Raw genomic sequence first — 27,649 nt, forward strand, 5'->3', positions numbered from 1 at the left:
ATATATATATATATATATATATTAAAGAGAAAACAGCAAGAAATTTATTGAAATATAAAATCATGAACTTTTACATCCATTACTACACTAGAATTCGTAGTCCACATTGCCTCTAAAAGTTAAGAATTTAAGAAGGGAACACCGAACATGAAATGAATTGATCAGGACAAATATAGAAGAAGGAAAAGCTTTAGCAAAATAAGAAGAGATGAGTCCCTAAAATTTCAATTTTTAAGCAAAAGCTGCAATTTTTGCGAACTCCCAATCAACAGCCTTCTTGAGGAAGCTATCCTGTTCGAGGACCATTTGAATGGGCAAGAACCCCAAACCATTAACCACGGCGAGCATCATCCCCTTAGTCTCCTCCATAAACTCCTCCAAATCCACTGTCCCATTAGAATCATGATCGAACTGCAAGAACAGAGACCGATAGACTACTGCGAGTTCATCTGGGTCCATCTTCAGATCGACCCCAAAGTGGGTCTCGAAGATCCTCAGGCTCTGCAACTCCTTCTCCATCTCTGCATAGGACAGAATACCATCATGATTTGTATCCAGATGATCAAAGCGGTCACGAACAGAATTCTTGAAAGCTTCTTCATCTTCAATGAAGTTCAGAATGGTTGTAGCGTCAAACACTTCTACGCTCATCTTCTTCTTCGTCTCCAATTAACTCAACAGGAATTCAGTTTCTTTAATGCCTAAGCAGAAAAGCCCTTATATGAAGATCAAAGGACAAAAGCAGAATCAAGATTTCTAGTATTGGGTTGAAGATTTGAGTTGGGGTTAGCTTTGTTTTGCCTGCTATTTATGTAGGATTAATGGCAGACTCTGTTCTTATCACAAGCTTCCCCCGTTTTCCATCCTTCATAGTTTCTGACTTTCTTCTCTTCTCCACTGAAGTTTACTAAACCCAGTCCAACGAACCCAACCAAACCAATGGTTTAAGCCCTGGTTTTAAAAAATAAAATATTTTTTAATCAAAAAAAGGGGAAAACCATGTGACTATGCCTGATTCTGTTTTTTAAAACCATGGTGAGATCACTTTGACCATGTTTGACCCAGCCAGAATGTTCTAGAAGTCCTCTATGATTAACGAAGTTTGAGATAGCCGAATTGGCAATTGGATCAGCCTCCCCGGATTTTGATTCATGGATTAAGTATTGGTATCATATCAGTCGGTAATATCAATACCTACTATCACTAGAGATTGGGAATTTCGGCTAAAAGTGAATTGTTTTTTAATTTACGTCGAATTCAACAACGACACAAGTCAATATGACTGACATGGCCATTGATAACGATACCTAAAACCATGACATGGTGGAGAAAGGGGTCAGAGCCACTGTTAGCAAAAACGAGAACGAAAAAAGAAAGACAAAAATGGACGGTATGAGTTTTAAACAGAACGATATGGTCAAATAAACAGTAAAAAAAAATAGAGAACAGTAAAAAATTTAAACAAACGGAACAAAAAAAATGGTACTATATTCGTATAAATTAAAGAATTATTACATGAATACTTGCATCTAATGTTCAAAATAACTACAGTATTCAACACTAATGCATAAATATATATATATATATATATATCATGTCTCATTATAAGTTTTATGACATATAATTGAATATCATCCACTACCAATTCTAAATTCATACAACACACATGTCCAAGTTTTGTTGAGCAATGTGACTTAGTTATGATGTTTTTCATTGTTGTCAACATAGTCAACACACTCTTGGAGTAATGTATATTATGTTTGAGTTAAGTAGTCATCACTTTAAAAACATTTTTCAACAAACGCATCAGTTTGTATTTCAATTTCGGGATCCATACATTGATATTGAGTTAAATGTGATAATCATGAGAAATATAAATCATTGAGTTAGCTTCAAGTCGGCAAAAGAATCAGGTGGATCAAAGTTCGGGAGAGAGAGATATGGTCAATTAAATAGTCTTAAAAAATATAAAAAAACGAGAACACTTTTAGAACGAAAATGCTTGCCGTTTGTTGTTTTTCTAAATATCTTTGAGAAGCATACGAAAAATCATGTTTTAAACAGTAAAAAATGAAAACGTGTTTAAAACTGAACACGTTTTTGCTAACAGTGTCAGAGCCACGGATTTCTGATAACTTGGTCCGAATGGTTTCAGGTCCGGTCCATTGTATCTGACTTGAAATTTGGAAGTCAAAAGAAATTGTCAAACAAGTCAAAAAATTTAGATTTTGCTTTGTCGGCCACACCGTGTTGAACGTCTTTAGTCTTGCTGACCATGGTCCCACGGGCCTTAGTTTCCAAATCCGTCTCTGCTCCAGACGTTCCTTCAAAATCAACAAGACCCACAGACACCGGAATTACATTGGATTCCTTTTTTATGGGACTCAATGAAAGTTGTTACCACTTACCAGGGTCCTAACTTCTACGTATCAAAATCAGGATCGGTCTCAAGTGATATCGATGCAAGATAACTCATATCGGTCAGTTTTACCCTTATCATAAAAATAGTTTTTTTAACGAACTTACCACTAATCCAATACTAATAATAAAATAACTATGAGCCTCAGCCGATACCAATGCGATTCATATCTAGCTGATCCAATACGGATACTTAGAACCCTGGTCTGGTTGTTACACACATTGTATAGATCTAAAGGCTTTACATGTTGTATCCTGAACTGAACTGAAACTGTAACCACAAAATCAAAACCGAATCAATTGAGACCCTACAGAGACACTGTGCAATGAAATTTGCAAAGGAGACAAGGGTTTCAAGAATCGGGATTAGATCGGCTGAGACTGATCCCAATTCTAGTTGATCCGGCTCGTCTGATCCTTGTGCAGAAGAAATCCTAAGAAGCATTCGAACATTTTGAGAGATTCTTCTTTTTCAAGAGGATGAAAGAGCATATTAGATTCCACGGAAAATGCTTAGTAGCCCTCCCTAAGTGCTCCAACTCTGTTCCAGGATCTGTGTCTCAGCTCAGTATAGAGTTTTTTTTTTTGGGGTATAATAACAGTAGCAGAACAGAAGTAAGCAACACATGATCTTTAGTTACAAATGAATGTACAGTAATACAATCCTGAAAAATAGAAAATTTTCCCAGAGCACAAAAAATAATCTACAGTTGAGAAACAATGTCTTGCATCGTATGTGTTCTCAGAATATGGGAGAGTGGACAGAACTAGACCATTAATGGAACCGAAAAAAAGAAGAAATAAAATGGATAATTGCAAACACTCAGCCAAAATTCCAAACCATCTGCAGCCTACAAAGAATTGATAGGGGAATAATCTTGACAGTTCATATAGTTGGGGTTGTGTGCCAGTCTCAAAAGCAGTATAAGCAATGCATGGAGTTTTGCCAGAGACGATACTAAATAGAAGATGCAAAGGAAGGTGATGATCTGTGCCCCTACTTCAGAAGAAGAGAAATGCGAGAAGCACAGAAAGAAGAGATGATAGGAAGAAACCGGTGGCTCTCCGTGGCTGGCCATTTGGAGTAGATGCAGTTGGAGCTGCTGCTGGTACATGTGTTCCGGAGGTTGGCAGTTTCTTTACAACAGAAGGCATAGGTGGCTCTATGACATCAGAATTAGTCAGGATTGGGTTCGGAGCCTCAGCTGGTGGCAAAGAACCAGGAGCCATGGCTGACAAAAGATTATCAGGCGGTCCAGGTGAAACAGGGAGCATGTAATTTGGTGTGTTGTTGCCCAGGTTTAAACATTTGTTCTCTGCAAAAACACAAAGCAAAAAACACATCAACAACTGAAGCAAGCATTATTTACTAACTATTGAATGGCGTAGGGTACACAAATACTATTATAAACCAATTGGATCAATCTTACAATGAACAAAACATGCGTTCTGCTTTACAGTCAAATATTAGCAATTTAGCACAACCCCATGCATGAGATGGCTCTAGAATAAAGTCAAGCTTCTTTTAACCAATGAGAAGTTCAAAAACTCTATTATGAATGGTGATTTTTAAAGTGTAACATTCTTGCAGAGTCTAAATTGTAAGCATTTCTCAGATGCATACTTACTTCTGTATGATACGGCTGTCCCTGGGAAGTCAGTGATGAGTCCATCAATATTAGCTGCGCTTACAAATGTATTTATCTCAACTATTGGGTCTGAGTAGAAATCCCATGCTTGAGATACAAACTCATTAGTAAACACATATGCATAGACAGATAAGTTATATGAATGAAACTTATTCACCACATCAGTAACACCAGTGAGGAATTGCTGATTAACCGGAAAGATGGTCTGCTTGGTGACCGACACAGAATGGGAAAATCCCTTGATATCTTTGATGGTTAAGTTAAGGGCATCACGGATAGTCTCATCAACCTGGTATACAAGCTCATAACTGGTTCTCTTCTTGAACTCCTTCAGAACAGAGCTGTTGGTGGACTGGATCATTACTTTCTGGAGTGTCTGGTTATTGTGACCAGACTTGTTCAAGGAATCCATAACTGCACCAATTACGTTTAAACCCTGATACTCTGCAAGGTAGGCTGCATTCTGCACAAATAGGAAGCGAACAATAGTTTAATGACTTTATCACACCTGAAGTAAATGAGAAGTGGGCAGTAACCCCTACACCATTGCAAGGATGGTATGCATTTACGAGAGTAGTTCCTCTCAAAACTAAATACTGAAATGAAAAATCATCCTCCAAAAGAAGATTCCCCATTTTTTTATTATTTTATTGTGTTTTCCCCCTTCTTAACAAACAAATAGGTTACATGAGATTTTAATCATGTGACAACTGCCAGGGAAGGCAGACTAAATATTGGTTTCCGGACCTTTGGAATGTGTGTCATGCATAAGGTGATGTCAGAGGGATATACCCATACTTGTGCCATCATCGTACACTATGAATGTTATAATGACTAGCCACAACTAACCATTATGGGAAAGAATTAGGGGTCAGCTTAAAAAACAGTCCCATCATTCTACTCCATCTAGCATGAGTTTGTAACAATCAAGATTCAAAATTGAATTGGTTTGGCCAAAAGATTTATGCTGGGCACCAACTCAATAAAACCACCTCCTTTACCTGGATTTGGGTCATCAATGTCATGCAACACACATGCTTCAGCATGCAACCTAGTGAAGATGAATAATACTAGCTTGAGAGGAATAACAATTGGAATGTACATTTTTACGTAATGAGCATTGTATTCATTAAAGATTTGAGGAGTAAATGGGCAACACTTGGCTGGAAACCAGGTAAAATTGACCATCCTACAATGAAGATGACTTCTACTGAGCCCTTCCTCTTTTTTGTGGCAGATGAAACATTTGAAGTGATTATATCAAAAGGAATGGTTCTATTGGATTGGAAGTAAGAAGTCTTACTTGGCCTATAATAAATAATTTCTCAAGGTTGTGCTTGGCTACCAAGACAGCTCCAGAATGTGGAAGGTGGAAGTGTAGGAAGTGAAGTGAAGTGGATATGGGATAAGAAAGTGCAAGAGAATGAATCAAGTGGTGGGGGAGCCACCCCCTTCCTGAGTTTCATGAATAACAATCACAAAATTCTACCACTCTGGACAGACTGTAAGAATCATTCTGAGAAAATATCAGAGTACCCAAAAGGTGCAAATTTCAAGGTATATGCTATCTGTAACAACCCAAACACTTGAAAAGTCACATCAACCCACCTACAGATTCTTCAGGGAACAAATTGAATTATCAGGTCGTTAAAACATTTCAACTAAATATTTTTCTTGGTCTACTTGATGTTTTTCCCCAATTATAAAAGAAAGTCATAGTTCCAATTTGGTACTTAATTGGCCTCAATGATATCCTGGACTTGGGAGTTATTGATGCAATTATCTATTTTATTAGCAGGAAAGGCAGAAAGAGATTGTAACATACTGACCTCTACACTTACCAAGACCCCAGAAAGAGGCTTGGTTTTTGCAAAGCTTAAAAAATAATCCAATGAGACAAGACTTCCAGAATTTTTATGAGCTGGATATCGGTACAACTGGTAACTAATCGCGAATGGATTTGATATGGCAGCTACAAGAAAAGGGAAATTTAGAAATCAACAAGGTGTAATGGAATATAATTATCAAAAAACATAACAGGTAATTGTAAAACTGTTATGTAATATTGTTCAAGATATAGAAAATCTAGCCAAACATTATAACCTGGAAAAGTAATTCCACTGTTTGTGCTGCCAGGGTCCCTTAGCCGATTCCCCTTGAGAACAATTAACTCAATTATGATGTTATTCACATAGAGGGCGGACCTCAGCATAACGGTAAGGTTGTTCCATTGCTATCTAGTGGTTGTGGGTTCAAGTCAGGAAACAGCCTGTTTGCAAAGCAAAGGCAAGGCTGCGTACAGTCTGACTCTCCCCAGACCCCACAGTGGTGGGAGCCTTGTGCACTGGGTACGCCCTTTTTTTTAATAATGCTATTCACATGGAAAAAAAAATAAAAAATCCTATTTTAGCCAGACTATGGAGCTATTCATCTTAAAAACCCTATTCTAATCATAATATAGTCTTAGAGCCACATCAACTAAAATAATGCATACAGAATTGGTCAAAGATTATCACCAACCATATCGGAATAAAGTTCCATATCTCAACAGAGTTCCAAGGCCCTCGTTTCACAAGATTAGGATTGGCATTCCTGTTTTCTCATGTTAAAGATGGACTGATCAAATTCTACCAGATTTGACATGCCAAAATTCATTATGTGCAAGAAGGAATTTTCCATAGCTAGTTGAATTTTCTTTTCAAAAATTCCCTCCTTTTGTAGGCTAGATACTCACTCAGCCTGATCCCAACTAAATGGGTTAGGCTACATAGTACATGGATCCTATTCCTCCAATCCACTCTATTCAAGGCCATACAAGATTCCAGTCCTAAGCTCTTCATGTCCTTCCCTACGACTTCTTCAATGGTTATTTTAGGCCTACCTCTAGGTCTTTTAGCTCCTTCAATTGGAAATAAATCACTCCTTCGAACTAGAGCATTCAAAGGCTCTGTTGCACGTGGCCATGCTACCCCAAACGAGTTTCTTGCATCTTATAAATCTTTACTTTATCTTTCGTAGTTTTACCACTCATCCACCGTAACATCTTCATTTCAGCCACATGAAGTTTGTTTACATGTTTTTTCTTTACTTCCCAACATTCAGCCCTATACGTCATTGCTGGTTGTATAACCGTTCTATAAAATTTTCCTTCGAGTTTTAAAAGGATACATCGATCACACAACACTCCAGATGCCCCCATCCATTACATCCACCCTATTCCAATTCTATGGACAATATCATCTTCTATTTCTCCTTCTTTATTCATGATTGAACCTAGGTATCTAAAGTTATTGCGGTAGCTCCCTATCATCAATTTTCACCACCCCACTGTCAGTCCTATTGTTACTAAAGTTATACATCATATATACAGTTTTTGTTCTACTTATCTAAAAACCTTTTGATTCCAATGTCGATCTCCATAAATCCAACTTTGCATTTATCCCAACATTTATTTCTTCCACCAAAATAGTATCATCTGCAAACAGAATACACCAAGAGATCTGATCTTGAATGTTTCTAGTCAACTCATCCATGATTCATGACCCCCCCTGCCCCCCAAAAAAAATCTATATTTTTTTAGTCAACTCATCCATGAAGATTCTGAATTTTCTTCATGAGTGATTAATCGAATAATTGATATCAATTTTGCATTAATACAAGTTTCAGATGTCAAAATCTGAAAGGTACATGAGGTTCCAAACTTAGCAAACCCCAAAATTTAAGATTCAGGAACTCAAGGGTACACTGCATTTTTTTTTTTTTTTTTAATATTTTAAATTTTTTAGACCATGGAAATATTTTATTACAAAAGAACCCAAATTATGCTTACACAGGAGCATACATATAAGTTACTCATGTTGTACAAATAATCATAGATTAATAACAACATGTTAAGAGGTAGTTTGGTTGTAAACCTATAACTTGTGATACGCAGCATGCAGGAATCCACATCAAGTGAACTCTCCCTTTCCCTTCTGCATCTCTCTCTACACCTACATACTGATGACATGCTAGAAGGATTCTTGTCCTCTAGATCATTGAGTGATAAAGATTTAGTTAATTTTGAAGGTAACCAGACACTTAAAACAATATATACCACAAAAACCCAGACTCAGATTGTTAGAATTTTTCCAATCCACAACGAATTTGTACAACTCCAGACCAGAATGGAGCTGAAATTTTCCTCAAGGAATTGCACATTTTTACTGGAGTCCACTCAAGCTGAATTGATGGCTTTAAAGATGGAATTGGAATTCTAGACTCTAGAGCACCTTAGGACACGACCAAGTAGTGGTGGATAGAGGTTCTGCAAATGCAATTAGGTGCATGAAGGATTCTAATCAAGAGCCATGGAGGTTTGTGCACCTATGTGATTCATGGTCAACTCACATCTGTTACTTTCAGGGACCCAAGAGGTTGGTTTCAATTGTTTTTGGGGTGGCTGGTCATCGATTCTAAATCACCCTTTTCAGGACTGTACTTTTATCTGTTTCTTAATTAAAGGCCATACCATAACCCAGTGCAAGTAACACTTTGCATGTTTTGGGAGGGGTGGACTGGAGTTGGTCCAACGTTTTGCCCAAGGTAGCAACCCTAAGATTTGAACCTGTGTTTTTAAGCAGACCTGAGCACCATGTCCCTTTCATCTTCTCATTCTCATCAATAAATCATTGGTTATCTCAACCACACACACACACACACACGCACAAAAAAAAAAAAAAAAAAAGAACCATATGTTTTTAATCTCATTTGAGTAAATAAAACCTATGGTCGCCATGAAATTCATTTAGAAAGCTGTAAGTAAGGGGGATGGATGAACCAATCTTACATTTGGCAGTATAGGTGGCAGACCAAAAAGGTCTTGCCTGTTTACCACATATCCTCTCCTAACGTGGCATGTTCAAATAATCTCATAATGTTTCAGAAAAAATGGTAGCATATAGAGGCTGACATAGACTCCGTAACTGAAGATTTCATAGATCTAGAATAGTCTACAAATTGGACAGACCATATTGGCCACATCACCATCCATGAGGCCAAATCAGACAGTCCAGTACAGATGAGGGATTTAAATGTGTAGAAATATTTTCATTGTTAAGTAACTATTTTCTTACAGATTAGTCCAAAGATGAAACAAAATACTGATTATCAACATCTGTTGAAGATATTTAAGAACTAATTAAGAATTCAATCTTCCATGAAATATGTCTACAAGTCTAAGCATGCCAAGTTCCCATAATAAAAAAATAAAATAAAATCAGACTTCAAGTTCAAAAGGCAGCTTGAGAATAATAACAGCATGGCAACTCACGCTGCAAGTTTTGAATCTCTTTCCACGTGAGGTTGAACGTAAAAACCCCAGCAGTGTTCTGAAGCTCAGGAATAATAACAGAACGAGTGTTGTACACTGTTTGAGAAACTGTAGTGCCATCTATAAGATCAATAGAGCTAAAGCATATGGGGATCCCGTCACTTGTCATTTGAACAGAACAGTCAATAACATCAGCACCATCTTCTACAGCTTGTTGATAAGCAACATCAGTACAGCCAGGGTAGACTCCACTAGCTCCATTGTGCGTGATAACCACTGGTGACACTGGAAGAAAAATAAAGCGAATAACTAAGTTGGCATTGTTATTGACCCTGGGACATCAATGGTAAATTGAAAGAAAATGTCAAAATCTGTACAAAGGGTTCAAAGGTATGTGGTGGCAAACCTTGTCCAGTACTATTCTTGCCTATATGAGAAAAGCAATCTGCAGTAAGAGTATAAAGAAATCAATCCTGAGGATGGAAGAAAATTAAAATATATATATATATATATATATAAAACTGTTGTAAGTAATACAAATGGCCTACATACTTCATCTCCACCTTTTGCCCCTCATTTAAACATTCTAGAAATTAATAAACTAGTAGGGAATTAAAAACTGGTAAGGATCTATCTGAACCCATCAACATTGGACTAGTTATACATTTCAATTTTCATTCTTTTCTGAATATTGAATGCAGCTAAGATTAGTTTTATTCCGTTATTCTTACAGAGCACCTTAGTGTATGGACCAGAAAATTTAACTTCTTTCTAGTTCTGTAGATTGATCTTACAACTCTTCAAAATCTAATGGAAAGAAAGCCTTAATGATATTGTTCTTCTTTGGTCGAGATTGAAGTGGACTAGAAAATCCACTTAGAACAGGAAGCTATAAGCTAAATTCTTGACCTCAATACCATTTCCTCCAAAATCAACCAAGATTTTTAAGCTAGATCTTTCTACCTACAGATGGAGTTATAGATATTTTTAACAAGATCTGACAGTTAATTCTAACGATGGGTAATATCCGATTTAATGTGACTCTGACTAAAGAATTGCTGCCCTCGGTCATTTGATTCAGGTGAGTTTCTGCCATAGTTTCATGATAGTGGCAATAACTAAGCATATCATTTGCTTCAAAATGCTTTATGAGAGCGACAAGCCTTACAAAATATTTGATGATAGTGCAAATTTTACTCTGTCCACCATGCTGTGTAATTTATGTACTCCAGAACAACAGTTTCAGTGTCTGGCACCCTTTCATCTCCTTGAATGAAGGGATTGAACCTCTGGAGCAAAAGCTACTAGAGTACATCAAACATGTAACTAACTGAAAAACTAGAAATTCTAAATACACTTGAGCAGAATAAGTACCTTGTAACATTTTTTTTTCTCTTTTACTTTGAATATTAGCATGTTACTCCTAACCTATCGATGCCAACCATAGTTGTCAAGGCGTCACCAAGGCAACGACTAGGCATCTAGGCAGCCTAGTTGGAGTCTGGTCGACTGGCGCCTAAATGCAAGGCACAACACTTATTTATGTCAAATATCATTTAAGTAAATGAAGATATTATTCATAAAATATCAAAAACCCCCCTATTTGAATCCAATAAACATAGTTTAAAAATAAAAGGATAAAAGGATAAAAAGTCAACCTCCCAGTCCAAGAACAAAAACTAAATTTTTTGTTGTAGGGGCGATTTTCAACTTTCAAATGCTAGGATTTTTCTCAATTCTGAAAATTTCATAAATTTTATCATGGTTAAACGTTGTTAAAAACCAAAAGTCCCGTAAAATAATCTTTTGTTTTGATATCCATAAAACTATTTTCTTTTAGGTGATTTTAACAGCATTCACGCACCTTAAAATAAGTTTGACCAGAACATAATTTTATCATTAAAACTCAGATTTAAGTAATCTTAGACTTGTTAGAAAGCTGATTTTGTACTCTACCTAATACAAAATGTCTCATGTAAAATTAAAATCATTTGACTAGTCAAACTTATTATAGAACAAGAATATTTCTTTCATTGTTGATTTTTTATGACGTGATGTGGCTTAATGTTGATTTTTTATTATATAAGGTATATGTAGCACATTAAATAATGTTCGAAAAGACGGAAAATAAAAAATAACACTTGGTTGCCTTGTTTGCCTTGAGGCGTGTGCCTTGTCACCTAAGCGCTTAGACAGCCCTCCAATGCCTTGGTTCGCTTTGGTGCCGTGCCAACTGTGCACCCCAGATCAGAGTTTGAATCAAGTATTACAGTTCAACTGTACTTAATTACTTACCATATAATATCACTCAACTTTTCTTGGCATCATATGTGGCATCACAGTTCACTATTGATTCTTACAATTACTTTTGAGCCAACTCATAATCCATAAGTAGAGAAAGATTCATAGGTTATGATCAACAATACCAAGTTATGTCGGCTCAAACAAGGGCTTTCAGTTGTTACATCCACAGATTACGAACTACAGATATTCAGCTCACAATAAACATGAACTTTCATTTGCAAAAGAACAGAAGTAAGCTCACACTAAACAACTATCTCATCAATAGATTACAAAATTTTGAACGGCATTCTATCAACAATCAGAAGACTGTAACCATTAAAAAAATTAAAATCACGCACATGGAAGTTTCAACAAGATAAAAATTCATGCATAACCTCCATGGAAGTACAGAGACAATAAGTAAATTATGCCGAAAAATGTAAGCTACAAGTAAACCATTTACTATGTCGTGCAGACTCATGCTTGTTTCGCTGTTCACTCCAACAAGTTGGTGATAGTGACAATAAGTAGGAGCAGATCTTAGTTCAATGTATCAAATCTGAGCTCATTTGAGGAAATTGTAAATGGAAATATTACAGGCAAACCAGCATATAATTGACTAGGATTGAGATATGATAGCAAATCATATTCCTTTTGAGGCAGTGGGGGTTTCCCAAATTCTCAAATTTTTCTATTGATAAACATTTCTTTCAGGAATTTTTATCATACAGCATAACTTAGCATAACTGAAAGAGAAGGCTTACCTATGGCCTCTGACGGAGTTATAGGGAAGTCTGACAGCACACCATCAACTGAGAAATTACCGTTGTCGATAAATGAAAGATACTCAGCTACAGGGTCATAGCTGTAGTTGTAGCTAAAAACTACATCATTTGCAAAGTCCGAGGCAAATACTTCCAGTCCTTCATTATGAGCATCCGACACAACAGATGTTGGAGATTGTAGATATAGACCAGTATTTACAGGCCATATGTAAGTCTTGGGAACAAGTATTCCAGAGGCAAATGTCTTGACAAATGTCAGATTGCTTAAAAGTGAACCATAAGTCTGGTTAGTTGATGGATCAACATCATCCATCCCAAGAAAACGGAATACCAGTTTCGTAGTTGTTCCTTTAAATCGTGAAGAAATACTGCTCAAGAAACCCACCTCCGGTGATGAGATATAATTAACAATAACACGTTTGGATACCGAAAGCACATAGCTTCGCATGCTCAAATTATGTTGCTTGAAGAATGCATCATGCTGAAAAGAATGATGAGATAAAATTAGGTCAATAATCATCATAAGCATATTTTAGATAACGCACATTATATGGTAACAATTGGGGCATTTACATTTTCTAAGAATCCTTTAAATACGGAGATTTAGGGAACTGTGCTTTTAGAAAATATCACAAAATGGTAGACACAAAAATAGGTTAATGATGTATCAACTGGAACAAAATATACCCTGCATTACCAAAAGGCACCAATTCAATGTAAAATACTTCTATAATTCATCCACTTACCTGAATATTCAACCAGAAGCCAGGCGGTTGGACTTGGGTTTGTCCAAACACATCTTCAGCAGTAAGTATATAGGAAATCCCATCAAACTTACCACTTCGAGAAAAAATTCCTTGATACACTGTCGAGGTAACAAAGGAGCAGTCAGTACTCACTCAAATATGTCAAAATGTAGAAAGCAATAAATCCGATAATATCTGGCAGTGAGTAGAAGAAAATCTCCGTAAGTACTATGCAAAAAAGACATTCCATTCACTAGCTTATTAAGCACCCTAATTTACACCCACAGGACCAATATATTTCTAAGCAAGATTTTTCTCACCAAGAAAGGTACACACAAACCTAAATAGTCATTTATATCATTATCCTAACACAAATCTCTTTCGAACATCGGTATAATCCTAACTAAAATAAGAGTGCATAACAAAGTATTTGTACTCTTCTCTTTAACGAAAGGGACCTCCAAAAAACACCATTCTTTCAGTTAATGGGAATATAGGATGGATGTGGGGCTACAGGATTACACTTCAATCTAAAGCAAAAAATAAGAGTTCTGCATTTGGTCTGAGTCAGCAAATTTTCTTCCCCAAGATCAGTATTTTCCACCCCCACCCCTTTCCTTCCTTCGACTAACTGGCTAGTTTTATAAGTAAGGGGAATTAGTAGATGTGAGTTGGTTAATTAATCCTAATAATTTTGCAGGTGCATGTCTGACTTGTGCATTGGGTGGGGGGGGGGGATTCTTGGTTGCCGAGCTAACCATGCTTTTCAAAGAATGGAATATACTCTACATTACTGGTCTAGTTTATTGAAGACTTTACTGACTTGACCCAATGGGGTCTACTAGTCATCCAGAGAGTAAATTGTGCTCAGAAAGCCCCATATATTGGTAGAGTACATTCATGAGTTTTCTCTCTTCAGAAAATGGACCATCTTTATTGTCCGATGAAGTCGATAAGGAGTAATGTGATCCTTTAGAAGGTGCAACTGTTTGTGGTGATCCAAGTAATATAGACAAAAACTAAGTTAAAAAACTTTAGGCATCTCAATTCTGACCGCTTTGGCTTATAATTGTGCATCAATCATATAATTATTATTGATTGCTACTTGCAATTTAGCATCAATTATTTTTTCCTTCTAATTTTTTTTTTTTTTTTTCCTTCTTTTAAGTCTTCACCCAAGTATGGTATCGAACAAAGCTACTTGGAGGGCTATGATCCGGGTTGCCGATTCATGAGTGGGATGTCCAAATGTGTTTTTTTTTTTTTTTTAGGCCCATGGATCCATGTAGCTGACCCCATTCAGTTGGGATAAGGCTGAGTTGTGTTGTTTTTTTTTCCTTCTTTTCCTCTCAATTACAATGATGTCCATTAGAGAGTGAGAGGGAAAGTACAATATCTCATTCAGCACTTTATTGGTTCATTGAGCAACTCAACCCCCAAAATGGCAACAATGGAATCTCAACAAAGAAAGGAAGCAACAACTCTCAATTTCCACAGGAATCCTCTCATCAGAAATTCCTAAAATTAAAATATCTTCTTTAATTCACAGCCATGTTCTCAAAGCCCCACATTAGATCGAAATTTATTAGCATCAATGGCAAGGGGACCATCACAGACTTTCTAATCCCCATAAAGAGAAGAATAAAGGGGAAGGGGAACAAAGCAACATTATTTTCTGAACACCAGCTACCTCGACATATAAAAGGCATTGGACCACCTCAAAAAGTGTAAAATGATAGTTCAAGAACATTAGAATTCACATGAAACAAACTGATCCACTGAAGCAATGAACTCTTCTTACTGAATCCTCATAAATGGTTCCTTTTTTTATATTATTAAAAAAAAAAAGAGAGGGCATAGAAGAACATGTGGGTTTCAAGGCCCTCTTACTAAGACAGATGCCTTCAAAACTAAATTGTACTTTCACAATCAATTCTTTCTCCACAAGTCTGGGGAATAAATGGTAGTCAAAAACTTACAATAGCTTGACACATCAGAATAAATTTGAGAACAATTAGTAAATATGGCAAGCAACCATCAGTCTAAGTTCAAAGAATAATTGAACTAAACCTAAAAAAAGGAGAAAGGACATTTAAGAATTAAAAAGGTACATTAGGAAAAAGAAGAGACAGAATATGTGACATATTAAGACTGAAATATCTCACACATCTTTATAGGTTAATGGACGAATCTATAACATTCAAGCAGTTAAGTCTAGTAGTAGTTAACAAAATCTTAACTTACAGGTGACATTGGATAACTGGTTAAGAGTATAATCCACAGAAAACCATCCTTTCACAGGTACCCCATTCACATTATAGACCTTGTTCTGATTGGGAAAAAGATTTGAAATGTCAGAAGAGTTATCTAGATTGAGGGTTGGAAAGCAGATCCCAGCTTCATCCTTCGTCAACTGTACATCGCACCATAAGATCACATCTGCTAAACTAGTCTGCAGTGCAAAATTGTAGGCATAAAGACTGGAATCAGGAAACATCCCTGAGAAACCACCCCTTGCAACAACTAAAGGTGCATTACCTGCAAACAAAACTAAAAGATAAGACTACCATACATGACATAGTAACGCACCAAGAATAAAGCAATAATGATAAGCCTGTTTGAAAAGATATGTCATAAACATTTGGGAATTGGTTTTTGTCATAGGAACTCAGAAGAAATGAGAAAGAAGAACTCAAAAAAGTATAACTCAATAATGGATGAGAAAACAACAAGGGAAGGCCAACTACTAAAGTTTTCTAAGCAACTATATGAAAGAATTCTGACTATCCAAATCTTCTTTCAGAAATTAAATAAGCTGTGAAGAAAATTTACAAATTAAGATGGCATAGGGTAACAAAATTTCAGTATTCAAGTGTATGCCTAAGATGCAACTAATATAAAGGCGTCATACTCTTACTGTGTACTTAAACAATAACAGAAACACATTCTACCATCGAAGACCTTGACATTCCAGTCTTCTTACACTGTAATGCTGGGACACAACATTTAAGTATTTGCTCCACAGGACACTTCTTTCTGCCCCAAGATTCTGTCACCAATTTGTTGGCATTTTGGTCTAATCAGCCTGATATGCCTTCTAACATCCACTTAGAAACCAGTCCATAGCTTTCTTTATTCAACAATACTATAACACTTCATCAGAATCTTTGTTCTGCCTTTATGTAACTCAACAGGGTTGCATCAGGTGATTAAGATGGCTGTCTTGATGATTGTCAGCTGCAACTTAAGGGCCGGCCAACTTTTGCATTTTGAAGATAATCATCCGGTCTCCACCAAAAGTAAGAATGTCAGGTCATTTCAACATAGAAGAGGAGCTAAGTATATACATCCTCCACCATGTGAAACTATTTCACTCCATTCCACTCAGATAAATGGGTTCCTAAGCCTGGTCTTGTCCATGGCGATTGATATTGTCTTATATTATCTTCTACCAAAAAATAATAATAATAATAAATAAATAAATAAATAATAATAATAATAATAATAATAAGGACCCACTTGAACACGATTACGAATATATCACTAATTCCGGATAGGTATCAGCATAGACTTCTCTCCATTCATTGTGTTTTCTCCAAAGGACTCTCAAACTTGACATATCTAATGCACGACACAAGTTTTGACATTCCAAGTGACAAAAATCGTCTTGACAATTAACATCTACAGTTTGAAACTCTCTACCCAGTAATCGGGACAGCATAGGTACTGATAAAAATATTCTTCCCAAAATTATACAAAATTCATAAAAGAACCATGATGATGAAATTTGGCAATTGAGTTAGCCAACATAAGCCAAATATTATGAGAGGCCCAAATGGGTCCATGTTTATAACTAATGGACCACATCAGGTTAAGGGAGGGAGAGAAATATGGGAGAGGCTACTGGGCTAACTTAGTTTTGGTTGCTGGTTTTCGTTTACCACAATTTTTTTTATTTTTTATTTTTTTTAATATCAGATATTAGTCTAGTCAATTATTGTATGGGCCCTATGACTCGAATTTTATTCAAGGATCTAGGTCCTTCAAGTTTAGTTCTAGTTTGACTTTTTCAAAGCAGGTTACTAACTGTTTTGTAAAAGAGAAGCCAGGGAAGCTGGATTTTGTTCAACAGAAGACAGCAGTCAGCAGAGCTGGATGTCCAAAGCTGTAGATACACAACAAGTGCTTCTTTAGAGGATTATTTTTATTAGTTAACGAAATTTCTTATGACTTGCTTTTGTCCATGAAAAACCTCAAAGCACTAATAAAAATCACATATTCAGAGAGCTAGGTGCTATATATAACATCAAGAGATGTTCTAGCTAAATGTGAATTTTTAATTCTTCTTCCACTGGTTTCATTTTTTATTACTGAGTTCTGCTAAGAGAAACACCACCCATGACCAGATCTAATTTCCAATTAGACCTCAATTCCCTATTTCCACAGAACTTAACTCTTGAGCCCTACCTGTCCACCATCCACCCTCAAAAACCAACAATCAGTCATATTTCACCATCCTAGATTTCCTTCGTTTCTTTGTCCTTTTCTATATAACCTTCTACCGTTGAAAGTATAATGGTAGCAAATATAAACTCTTTAATTATTCTTCCTTCAATATATATAGGTATATAATATCACTAGATATAACCCCAAGGGGCACCTCAGTTGGAAAGGACCAACACCTCACAGTTAAGAGTGACAAGTTCAATTTTCCTTGGGGCAAAAAAAAAAAAAAAAAAAAAATACACTAGATACAAAGGTAAATAATATTAAATACTATTGTTGAAGAAGCCCCAGTATTCAAGTTGTTAAGATAACCAAACCAAACCTCCCAACACAAGCTGAATTCTGACTCCCATAGCTGCAGCCACAGTACATTGGTTAAGACAATCTTTCCACCAATTTACCAGCATATACAAAACTTCCAAATTTCTATTCAGGTAAAATCCAACTCTTTTTACCCCCACCTTAGCTTGTTAATCCTATTCTACCACAATAACCCCCTTACGTTCTGAAAAAAGGTATATTCAGCACATAAAACAAGGGATTCAGACAATATGGAGTTAAGAGCTCTCATATTGGGTCCCTAAGGGATTACTGATCATGGTTATCATCACTTAGCCGTTGAAAGGATTTGACGACTGCGATAGGATGGATGACAATGGACAGAGGCCTACTTTGAATGCCTCATTTGTCATCGATGCCAAGTCAGTCAACGTGACTGTGATGAACTAGCTTAAGTCAGAGATTCATAAGGACTTCAAGTTTTTGGAGGGAAATCCTATTTTATCAAGTTTGCGTCAAAGTATTTATGTGATCCTCCCTCATTGTACCTCTTCCTATCTCATTCTACCAAATTTTCCATTCATCAAAAATGATTTTATATCCCAATGATGAGACCTGCATGTTATTCTTGATAAGGAAACCTTATATAGGCTCCTTCTAGTTGCAAGTAAAAGTAAGGGAAGGGAAATGAAATCAGTTTTAAAAAGATAAAGGAAACTTTTGTAATCATTACCTAACATTATTTTATAACTTACTTGAATTTCTAGACATATTTAGTAATTATACCTTTCAGATGTAATTTGCATTTTATTTTTCAAATACAAGGAATTTGGATGCAAAGTAAATTTCCAAATTTGGAATGATTTGGAGTTAACGATACAATCATGTTAGGTGATGATTACAAAAGTTCATTTTTTAAGTTTGAAATTTTCACTTCCCTTCCCTTAATTTCTCTTGCAACCTGACAAAGCCATAAGGTTTCAATTGAATAAATCATATTGGTTAATACTAAATTTCAATCATTGGCTAAAACAGCTTTGTTCTTTTTTTAATTTGATAGATATCATTTGTTTTATTATTTGTCAAGTTTTACTGGAAACTGACTAAACTGTGAGAGAAGAGTCTCTCAGTTTCTTAAAGTAGCTACTTTAAAATCCCCTCCCCACCCCACCCCACCCCACCCCACCCCACCCCAAAAAAATGTTACATAAACAAAAATGCAGAAAACAGCTGAAAGTTTGAGGTCTTCTACCTACATATGGAAATTAAAAAAAGAATGCATCAGCATAGAGATTTAATTGCACAGTGATTCTTTTATTCAATTCACACAGAGAAAGCTTTTAATCTGTAGGAATTCTTGAAAACAAGTTTCAAGCATTACAAATTAAAAAATAAAATAAAATAAAATAACTTAAATAACAAACAATCCTGCGATCTGAAGGTAACAAGACATCTGCTCAATTACAAACCGTTACTATAAAAAAAATAAAAATAAAAGAAGCAGAAAGGCGTTCAGGTTCCCACTTAAATTTGCATCATTCACCCAATGCAAAACCCACAAAAAAAGAAGAGCTATATCAAAGGAAATAATGTTCATCCAGTCCAGAACAATATCCATCTACACTAAATATAGCCGTTTTGAGATTTTCTGCCGGAGCAAAAAGCGAAAATAGACGATCAGCTAAAAGAGTGGGTAGGAAAATCATCAGTTCTTCGAGTTCGTAAAAACTATTTTTCTCTCAAGATTCACTACTCGGAAATTTTCACACTATCTTCTAAAAGGAAATTCTGTACCAAAATAAGAAATGCTGACAATAAACATTAATTCTTTCTCCAGCTGTTTCTCTGTTCACACAATCACAAGAGGAGATGACAGAAAACAGAACGAAACCTATTCGTGTAATTTATCGGAAAACTCAACTGATTCAGAAGCTCAAATTCAGAGCATCGTTATTTAACAGTCATTTATATAATGGTAGAAGAACAAAGAGAGACAAACATATCCAGATTCAATACTCCAGAGAGTAAATAGAAGCAGAAAAGAGAGAAAATGTAAAAGAAGACACACCACTCAATGTCTGCCACCGACTGCTGGTGCCTTTGGACTTGGATCCCCGAGCGGAGACTACAGTAGCTTGATATAGCACAAACAGCAGAAACATCGATCGGAGGATCGACATTGCCGCCTAGTTCTCCGGAAAGACTTCTCAATGCTCTCAACTTCCGGCTAGTTCGTGTCGGATTTCCAACCCTTTCTTGAATTTTCAGAGTACAGAATCTACAGATACAAAGACAGAAACAGAGAGAGAGAGAGAGAGAGACGGAGTACTATTTATTTCCTTTTCAGGTTGGCCATTTAAGAGCTTCTGGGAGAGTGGAGAGTCTGGAGAAGGCAGGGGGTGTAATATTATAATATTGTCTGTCTATGCCAGTTCATGATTACCAGTTCCCACGTCTATGAGCCATAGCTATAGCGAGCCGATCGCTGCGGCGGCTGTAAGAGGCTGTTGATCCCTGGAGGGGGTTGCCTAATCAAGTCTTGTCGTTGATACGTGGGAACCACCGACTTTTTCAAACTATGATCCAATAGAAGTGTGAAATGTGGCCTATGATGGTGTAGGTGTGCGTGTAACGTTAAAATGTGGACAGGTGGATTTTATATTTCTTTCTACTTCTTTTTTTTTGGGTAAAACTGTGAGGGCATTCTACTCTGGTTTTATTTATCTCTCACATTTTTTATTCACTCATTAGTTGGAAATACAAAGTTTTCCTTCTCCAGTTGGTGCCTTGGTGGTGAAGTTTAGTTCACCACTCTATCTTAGAATTTTCAGAAAAAAAGACCCTCATGATACCCCATGTGTGTATTTAAAATATCCATAAAAAACTTGGTAGTAATTGTTAAAATGTTAGGTTAGGAAGGGATAGGATTCTTCTCTATGGAGCCTAATGAATAGGAGTCATCCCACTGATGGGGTGACCTCATAATGCATGTTAGGTCCTCCCAAGTCGTAGCCATTGGATGACTCCCTATTTCTGAGGCTCTATGGAAAAGAGTCAGAGAGGGTTCTCATGCTGCTGTGTGGGAAGGAAATTGCATGCCATCCCAATAGTTGTATTAAAAAAATATTATCCATGCGGTTTATATATTCTTTAAATCAAATGAAAGTTCTAAGAAATAAAAGTAACTGAAATAAATTTTATGTGAGAGGGAAACTACACTCTGGCATTAGGAAAGTTTTTTCATCGAATTAATATCTCTTTAGGAGGGAGTTTGAGTTCGTCAGATGCCACGGATGTTATCTATATGATTGGAAATTGCTCTATTTTTAGTATTAAATAACAAAAAAATGCATCAATATAGGGTTAGTTTTGGACCATCATTGAAAGGAGGGGGGGGGGAATCCTCACAACGTGGAAGTGCATAATGATCCGTTGGGTCCACATAGACATTGTTTCTCTTATTTTGACCCATGTGAATGATACTAGTATTCGTATCGTGCGCTATTGGTGTGGTGTGCAGACTACTTTTGTCAGATCCTCCTGTTCATACTTCAAATGTCACAATAATCGTATTATGTCATATAAATACTTAAATTGCTACCCATAAATGCTTTATAGATTTTTTTTAAAGCAAATATTATTTAAAAATCATCAACCACGTTATTTAATAAATGCTTATTATAATAATGAGAGAGGGTTGGACTGGCCATTCGCCATGTATGCTAACGGGTGGTAGACACACATGGTAGGGGGCAGCCATGGACATGGGGGTCTTTTCATTAGGAGATGAGGGAGAGAGGCTGACATATGGTTAGCGTTTTCCCTATATTAATAGTTTTTTTTTCTTTTTTTATTTAATAACTATTGTAATAGTTCACCTCATGTTTACTTGTAGATGTAAAATATGTTTTAATAGTTACTTTGGTTGTAACTCACACATTTTTTTTAATATTCTGAGATATTTATAAAATTAAAAATAATAAATTATATAGTTAAATAATGTTTGTAATATAATTTTAAATCCCAACAAAAAATTATTAATCCATGATAACAAATATTATAGGAAAAATGGTTTTTGTGAGAGTGTGGCTCCTGCACCCAGGAACATGGAGTGAAATGATCAACTTGCCCCCCATGAAATGGAAAATATGATATATTTAATGCTTTCACATGAGCTTCTATTGATCCTGGCATACATGCACAACCGTATTCCTCCCATAAGAAACACCTCCCCATTATTATATTAAAATACATATAGATAAACTATGCTTTTTCATCGTGCTTGGATGTAATGTTATTTGTATATTGTTTGCATTAACATGTACATTTTTCTATAATTTTATATTAGATGGGAAGGTGTTTCTTGTCTGACGGCCAAGACTATAGAAAGAGAAAAAGCTCAACAAGTGGACCTAGGGGTGTCAATCGGTCGGTTAGGTTTGGTTTCGGTTAGGTTGAATCGGTTTTGATCTAGGAATGAGAGAGACCAAAACCAATCCGTTAAGAAACTTTGTTTTTCGATCAGTTTCAGTTTTGGTTTGGTTTGGTTTCGATTTTTCAATATCAGTTTAGATTGGTTTATTATTGTGCTTGAACCATAATGAAATCTTACATTCATAACTTATAGTGACAAGATTTGATGAAAAAAATACTTTAAATTTATGATTAAATCATGATTTATCATTGTAAGAGAAAGATAACTAATATTGAAACCAATGATAACAAATTAATAAGAAGATTACTAATATTGCAATCACAAAATGAACCCTATTTTCCAATCATTTATTTAACTATCCAACTAGTTTTGTACAATGAACAAAGGAAATCAATGGAAGCATTATTATAATTTACAAATCAATTTCTCTATTCAAAATATAATATTTAATCATTTGTAACAATTCTCCTTACAATAAAAATTTTTCTCACTAATATTGTTAAAAATGGATAGTCAATTCATCAATTTATAATCTCATAATCATTTATTTTTTATCGATTTCACACTGTTTGGTTTCGGTTTGTCATTGATCGGTTCAATTTGGACTGACTGAACATACCTCAGTCCAAAACCGATCCAATAAGAATCGATTTGATTTGATTCAGGTTTTTATAGGTCGGTTTCGATCGATTTTATTAGTTTGGACTAGGTTTTAACACCCCTAAGTGGACCCCATAGATTGATAAAAATACCTGATGTATATGAAAGGTAATTTTAGATAATTTTATAAATTCAAACTGATTTTGGGTATAAATTTCTTTATCATACATCTCGAACTTCTGGTCTAAAATGAATAAAATTTAACTACAACCCATGCTCCCAGCGAAAGAGCAAGGGCTTAGTGGCTTGACCCAACAACGAACAACCTTAAGGCTTCTTAGCCGAGGCTGGAGGCTATACGGGGGTGAGCAAATCAACAAATTGGTGTGGTGTCAATCTTTTGTGAGTAAAGCTCATGAGGAGACAGCTAAGCAAGTGGTAACAAAAAGAAAGGAAAGAGGCCTGCACACGTGTTCCCATATATAGCTCACCGAACGCGCTAAAGAGCAAAACTGGTCACGTTTCTGTGGGAATTGGTGGAGGTCATTAGGCTTTGCCTTATTGGTTATCACTATCGGACCCCACCAGCCTAGGGCATTTCTAAATTGGGAGTGGTTTCCTCCGGCGCCAGAATACTATTTATGGTGACTGGATTTGGAATTTGCTTTTTTGGTTATCATATGGAGGTCTCTATATCGAATTTAATACTAAGGGGGTATTAATGACATTTCACTGTTCACGGGAACAATAAAATGTGGGAGAAACCCTAAAGTCATTGTCTCTAGAATATGGTTTCAAGAATCGATTCTTTTGAATTTCATTCATTGAAAGATTCCTTACCCATAGGATCAAGGTTCTCCTCTTCAGTTTCTGTTTCGGTTTTCTCTTTTGTTTCATTAGCGTCTGTTTTGGCTTAAGTTTCTGCTGATATTGATGCTTTTGTATTGACGTAGGCAGAGGTTGATATCGATGCTTGACCGATCATCTATCAAGATAATCATACAAATCAAGGGTAAAAATGTAAAGAAAAATATATATAAAAAAAAAAATTGATATCTAAAAAAAAGGAGGGGAAAAAACCTTATGATCTCAACTTATCCATGCTTGATACTGGGAACATAACATGGTGTTTTTTTTTGTCGAAAACTTAAACCATGCTTTGGAGTCTTTGTAAGAAATTAACCATTGGCAACAACATAACAATGACCATCACCATCAATGTATCACATAAACTAAATGCAAAGATGTGAAGAGATAATCGGCATTTGTTTATGTCATATTCACTTTAATTTTTGTACTAAAAAAAATATAGAAAAAAGGATCCTAAGATGCCATAATGCATCTTCTCACCAATGTAGAAGTAGGAAATCAAATTGAAGACCTGGCAGCCTTGAAAAAAAAAATTAGTAAAAATAACTAACCCTTCTCATGGGAGGGGAGGGGGGGAATTCAATATAGTTAGAGAGTCTTAGTTCAATCAATCATGTTTACATAAAGCATAGTATATAAAAGAAAAAGAACTAAAGGGATCTAATAACTCACATAAACTACTATGATGGTGGTTATTGCACAGTACAAACCATAGCATTAAAAATCAATGAATCAAATTGGGAATCAGCACTAACTGATTAGGATGTCAATTTCAAGTTTTAAAACCCTTGTACGAACACATTGTACTGGGTGAAAATAATTATTTATTTATTGATTGGACTATAAATCTCATTAGGTGACAAAATATGCCGAGTTAACATTTTTCATATATTACATTTAAAAACAAAATAGTCATTATATGGGCTTAAACAAGCCTTTTATTGATGCGCATTTTGTGCAATCCTAGACCAATTACTCTTTATTCATTTCGATATGAAAATTCTCTTTACTACAGCTCTAGTCTATTCAAATGATATTATAATCACCGGCAATGACTCTACATCTATCAAAATTTGAAACTCCAACCAAATAATGGTCCACTCTTCATAGATCCATCTATTTATCGGTGTCTCATAGATCAACTCTCATATCTTTCAATTATACGTCCTGACATTATTTATATTGTCAATCATCTGAACTAATTCATGAGTTAGTCACAACTCACAAGAACCTCATTGAAGAGAAGCATTTTGTGTTGTTCGCTACATCAAGTCCTCTCCAGACAATTGCATTCTTCTGTTAAGTAGACTTTATCAAATTATATTGGTTTTGACCTTGTATGTACTAGAAAACCACTATTATTCAGTTTTCTTAATTTGATTTGATTAAGAAAAACAACTCTATTAGTTATGAGAAAGAAATTTGTGAGGTTAATTCAACTAAAACTAAAAGAGAAAGACAAAGAAGAGGTCAACATATGTGATTGGATGATTATAACCATTTGAGCTTGTTCTTTTCTTAAGTGGGGTCATTGGAAGGAAAATTCCCACAAGGAAATGATAATGTCAACTTATATGGACAAGTCATTTTCACATGCTAAGTGAATCTAAATTGTCCAGCTTCGCATTGTTCTAATTTCATATTTAGATGGCGACTAAAAGGTTTAAATCCTTTTTAAAGGGACAGACTTAAAAAGTGTATTCATATGTTAATGTCCTCATGAGGATCCACACCCCACACCCCACACCCCACACCCCACACCCCACCCAAAAAAAAAAAAAGAGTGGGTAAAAGAAAATTCATGTGGTAGGGAAACTGCCTCTATCATTGGGAAATTTTTTGCATTGAATTAATATCTGTTTACAATGGTATTTAAGTTCCTCAAATGACATGGATGATTTTTATGTGATTGGAAATTGCTCTACATTTTAGTATGGAATGATAGGAAAAGGCATCAATATAAATTATTATTGGGCCATCATTTAAGGGGGTGGAGGAGAATCCCCAGGACGTGGAAGTGCATAATGATCTTCGGGGTCCACATTGACATTTTTTCTCTTATTTTGACCCATATGGATGATATTAGTTTCCGTATTGCACGCCATTGGTGTGGTGGCGGACTCCTCCCGTTCAAACATTACAATAACCATATTTAATCATTTAAATACTTATGTAATTGTTAACCATAAACCCCATAAACGCTTTTCATTTTTTTTTTAATAAATATGATTTAAAAATCACCAATCACTTTGTTTACTAAATGTTTATTATAATAATGGAAGAGGGTTGGATGTGTCACTTGCCATGTAAACTAGCGTGTGGTGGACACATGATAGGAGGATAGTTATGGACAAGGGTCTTTTCACTAGGAAAAGAGAGAGAGAGGTAGACATATGGTAGGGTAATCTTGCGGTTGTCAGATTTTCCCAATAGATAGAAATTTTTTTATTTTTTTTTTGTTTGCTAGAACTATAGTTCAACTCATATTTACTTGTACGGGTAAAATATGTTTCAATAGTTATTTTGGTTTTAACTCACACATTTCTTTTCATATTATGAGGTATTTATAAAATGAAAATAGTAAATTATATATTTAAATAATGTTTGGAATATAATATCAACTCCAAAAAATAAAATAAAAATCACGGAAAAAAAATCAATATTTATATAACAAGATTATTAACCCATGACTAACAATGATTATAGGAAAAATGGTTTTTGTAGGAAATGTGGCCAGTGCACTTAGGCACATGGCATGAAATGACCAACCCCCCCCCCCCCCAATGAAATGAAAAATATAATTCATTTGTTGATACTTCCTCATATCCTTCCATTGATCCTAACACACATGTATAATCGCATTCCCCCACAAGAAACACTTCTCCATTAATATATTAAAAAATTAAACTATAAATTTTCATCGTGCTTTGATGTAATGCTATTTATTTATTGTTTATACTAATATCTATATTTTTTTACAATTTTATGTTGGATGGAACGGTGTTTCTTGTCCGGCGGCAGAGGCGATGGAGGCTATACGAAGAGAAAATGCTCAATGAATGCATCCATTAATATAGATTGATAAAAATACATGATTGTATATGAAAGATGAAAAAGAATTACTATTTTAGGTAATTTTATTAATCTAAACCTATTTTTTGGCATACATTTCTTCCTACAGTGCTTTAAACTCTTCCTCCAAAATGGATAAAATTACGACCCATGCTCCCAACGAAAGAGCAAGAGCTCGGCTGAGGGCTTAGTGGCTTGACCCAACAACGAACAAATTGGTCAAATTGGTGTGGTGAGGTCAATTTTTTGGGAGTAAAGCTTATGAGGAGACAGCTAAGCAAGTGGTGACAAAAGGAAAGGGAAAAGGCCTGCACACGTGTTCCCATATATAGCTCACCGAACGCGCTAAAGAGCAAAACTGGTCAAGTTTCTGTGGGAATAAGAAGAGGCCATTAGGCTTTGCCTTATTCGTTCTCACTATTGGACCCCACCAGCTTGGACCATTTCTAAATTGGGAAATGGGTTTCCTCGGACGCCAGAGTACTATTGATGGTTGATTTTTTTAATTAAAAAAATTTTTTTTTTTCAAATGAAGGTCCCTGTTTGGAATCTAATACTAAAGGGGTATCAATGGACATTGTAGTGTTCAAGGGAACGATAAAATGTGAGTGAAACCCTAAAATCACTTTCTCTAGAGTATGGTAAGGAATCGGTATCGATGTATTTGTATCGATATAGGCAGAGGTCGATATCAA

At 35.6% G+C, this 27,649-nt stretch overlaps 2 protein-coding genes across 3 annotated transcripts in view; both read right to left on the bottom strand.

Annotated features, from left to right (window-relative positions):
* Positions 1–21: 21 nt before the first annotated feature.
* Positions 22–923, bottom strand: LOC122062149. The gene has a single exon (XM_042625819.1). It carries the CDS (start codon positions 649–651, stop codon positions 232–234), a length of 420 nt encoding a protein of 139 aa, XP_042481753.1. The 5' UTR covers positions 652–923; the 3' UTR covers positions 22–231.
* A 2,111-nt stretch (positions 924–3,034) lies between these two features.
* The window catches only part of LOC122061961 (glycerophosphodiester phosphodiesterase GDPDL3-like), a 44,544-nt gene continuing 19,929 nt past the window's right edge, over positions 3,035–27,649 (bottom strand). The window contains exons 1-9 of one of the 2 annotated variants that reach the window (XM_042625556.1): positions 20,046–20,360; positions 15,437–15,730; positions 13,193–13,311; positions 12,426–12,927; positions 9,785–9,823; positions 9,379–9,663; positions 5,897–6,039; positions 4,047–4,530; positions 3,035–3,734 (exon numbers count right to left, since the gene is read on the bottom strand). In XM_042625556.1, coding sequence (XP_042481490.1) covers positions 3,421–3,734; positions 4,047–4,530; positions 5,897–6,039; positions 9,379–9,663; positions 9,785–9,823; positions 12,426–12,927; positions 13,193–13,311; positions 15,437–15,730; positions 20,046–20,157 — 2,292 coding nt within the window. In that variant the 5' untranslated portion in view covers positions 20,158–20,360 and the 3' untranslated portion in view covers positions 3,035–3,420. Of the gene's footprint in view, positions 3,735–4,046; positions 4,531–5,896; positions 6,040–9,378; positions 9,664–9,784; positions 9,824–12,425; positions 12,928–13,192; positions 13,312–15,436; positions 15,731–20,045; positions 20,361–27,649 lie in introns of those variants that run through there. The other variant, XM_042625557.1, reaches the window with a different exon arrangement.

Source organism: Macadamia integrifolia, chromosome 14 (assembly GCF_013358625.1).
Source record: "Macadamia integrifolia cultivar HAES 741 chromosome 14, SCU_Mint_v3, whole genome shotgun sequence".
Lineage (NCBI taxonomy): Eukaryota > Viridiplantae > Streptophyta > Magnoliopsida > Proteales > Proteaceae > Macadamia > Macadamia integrifolia.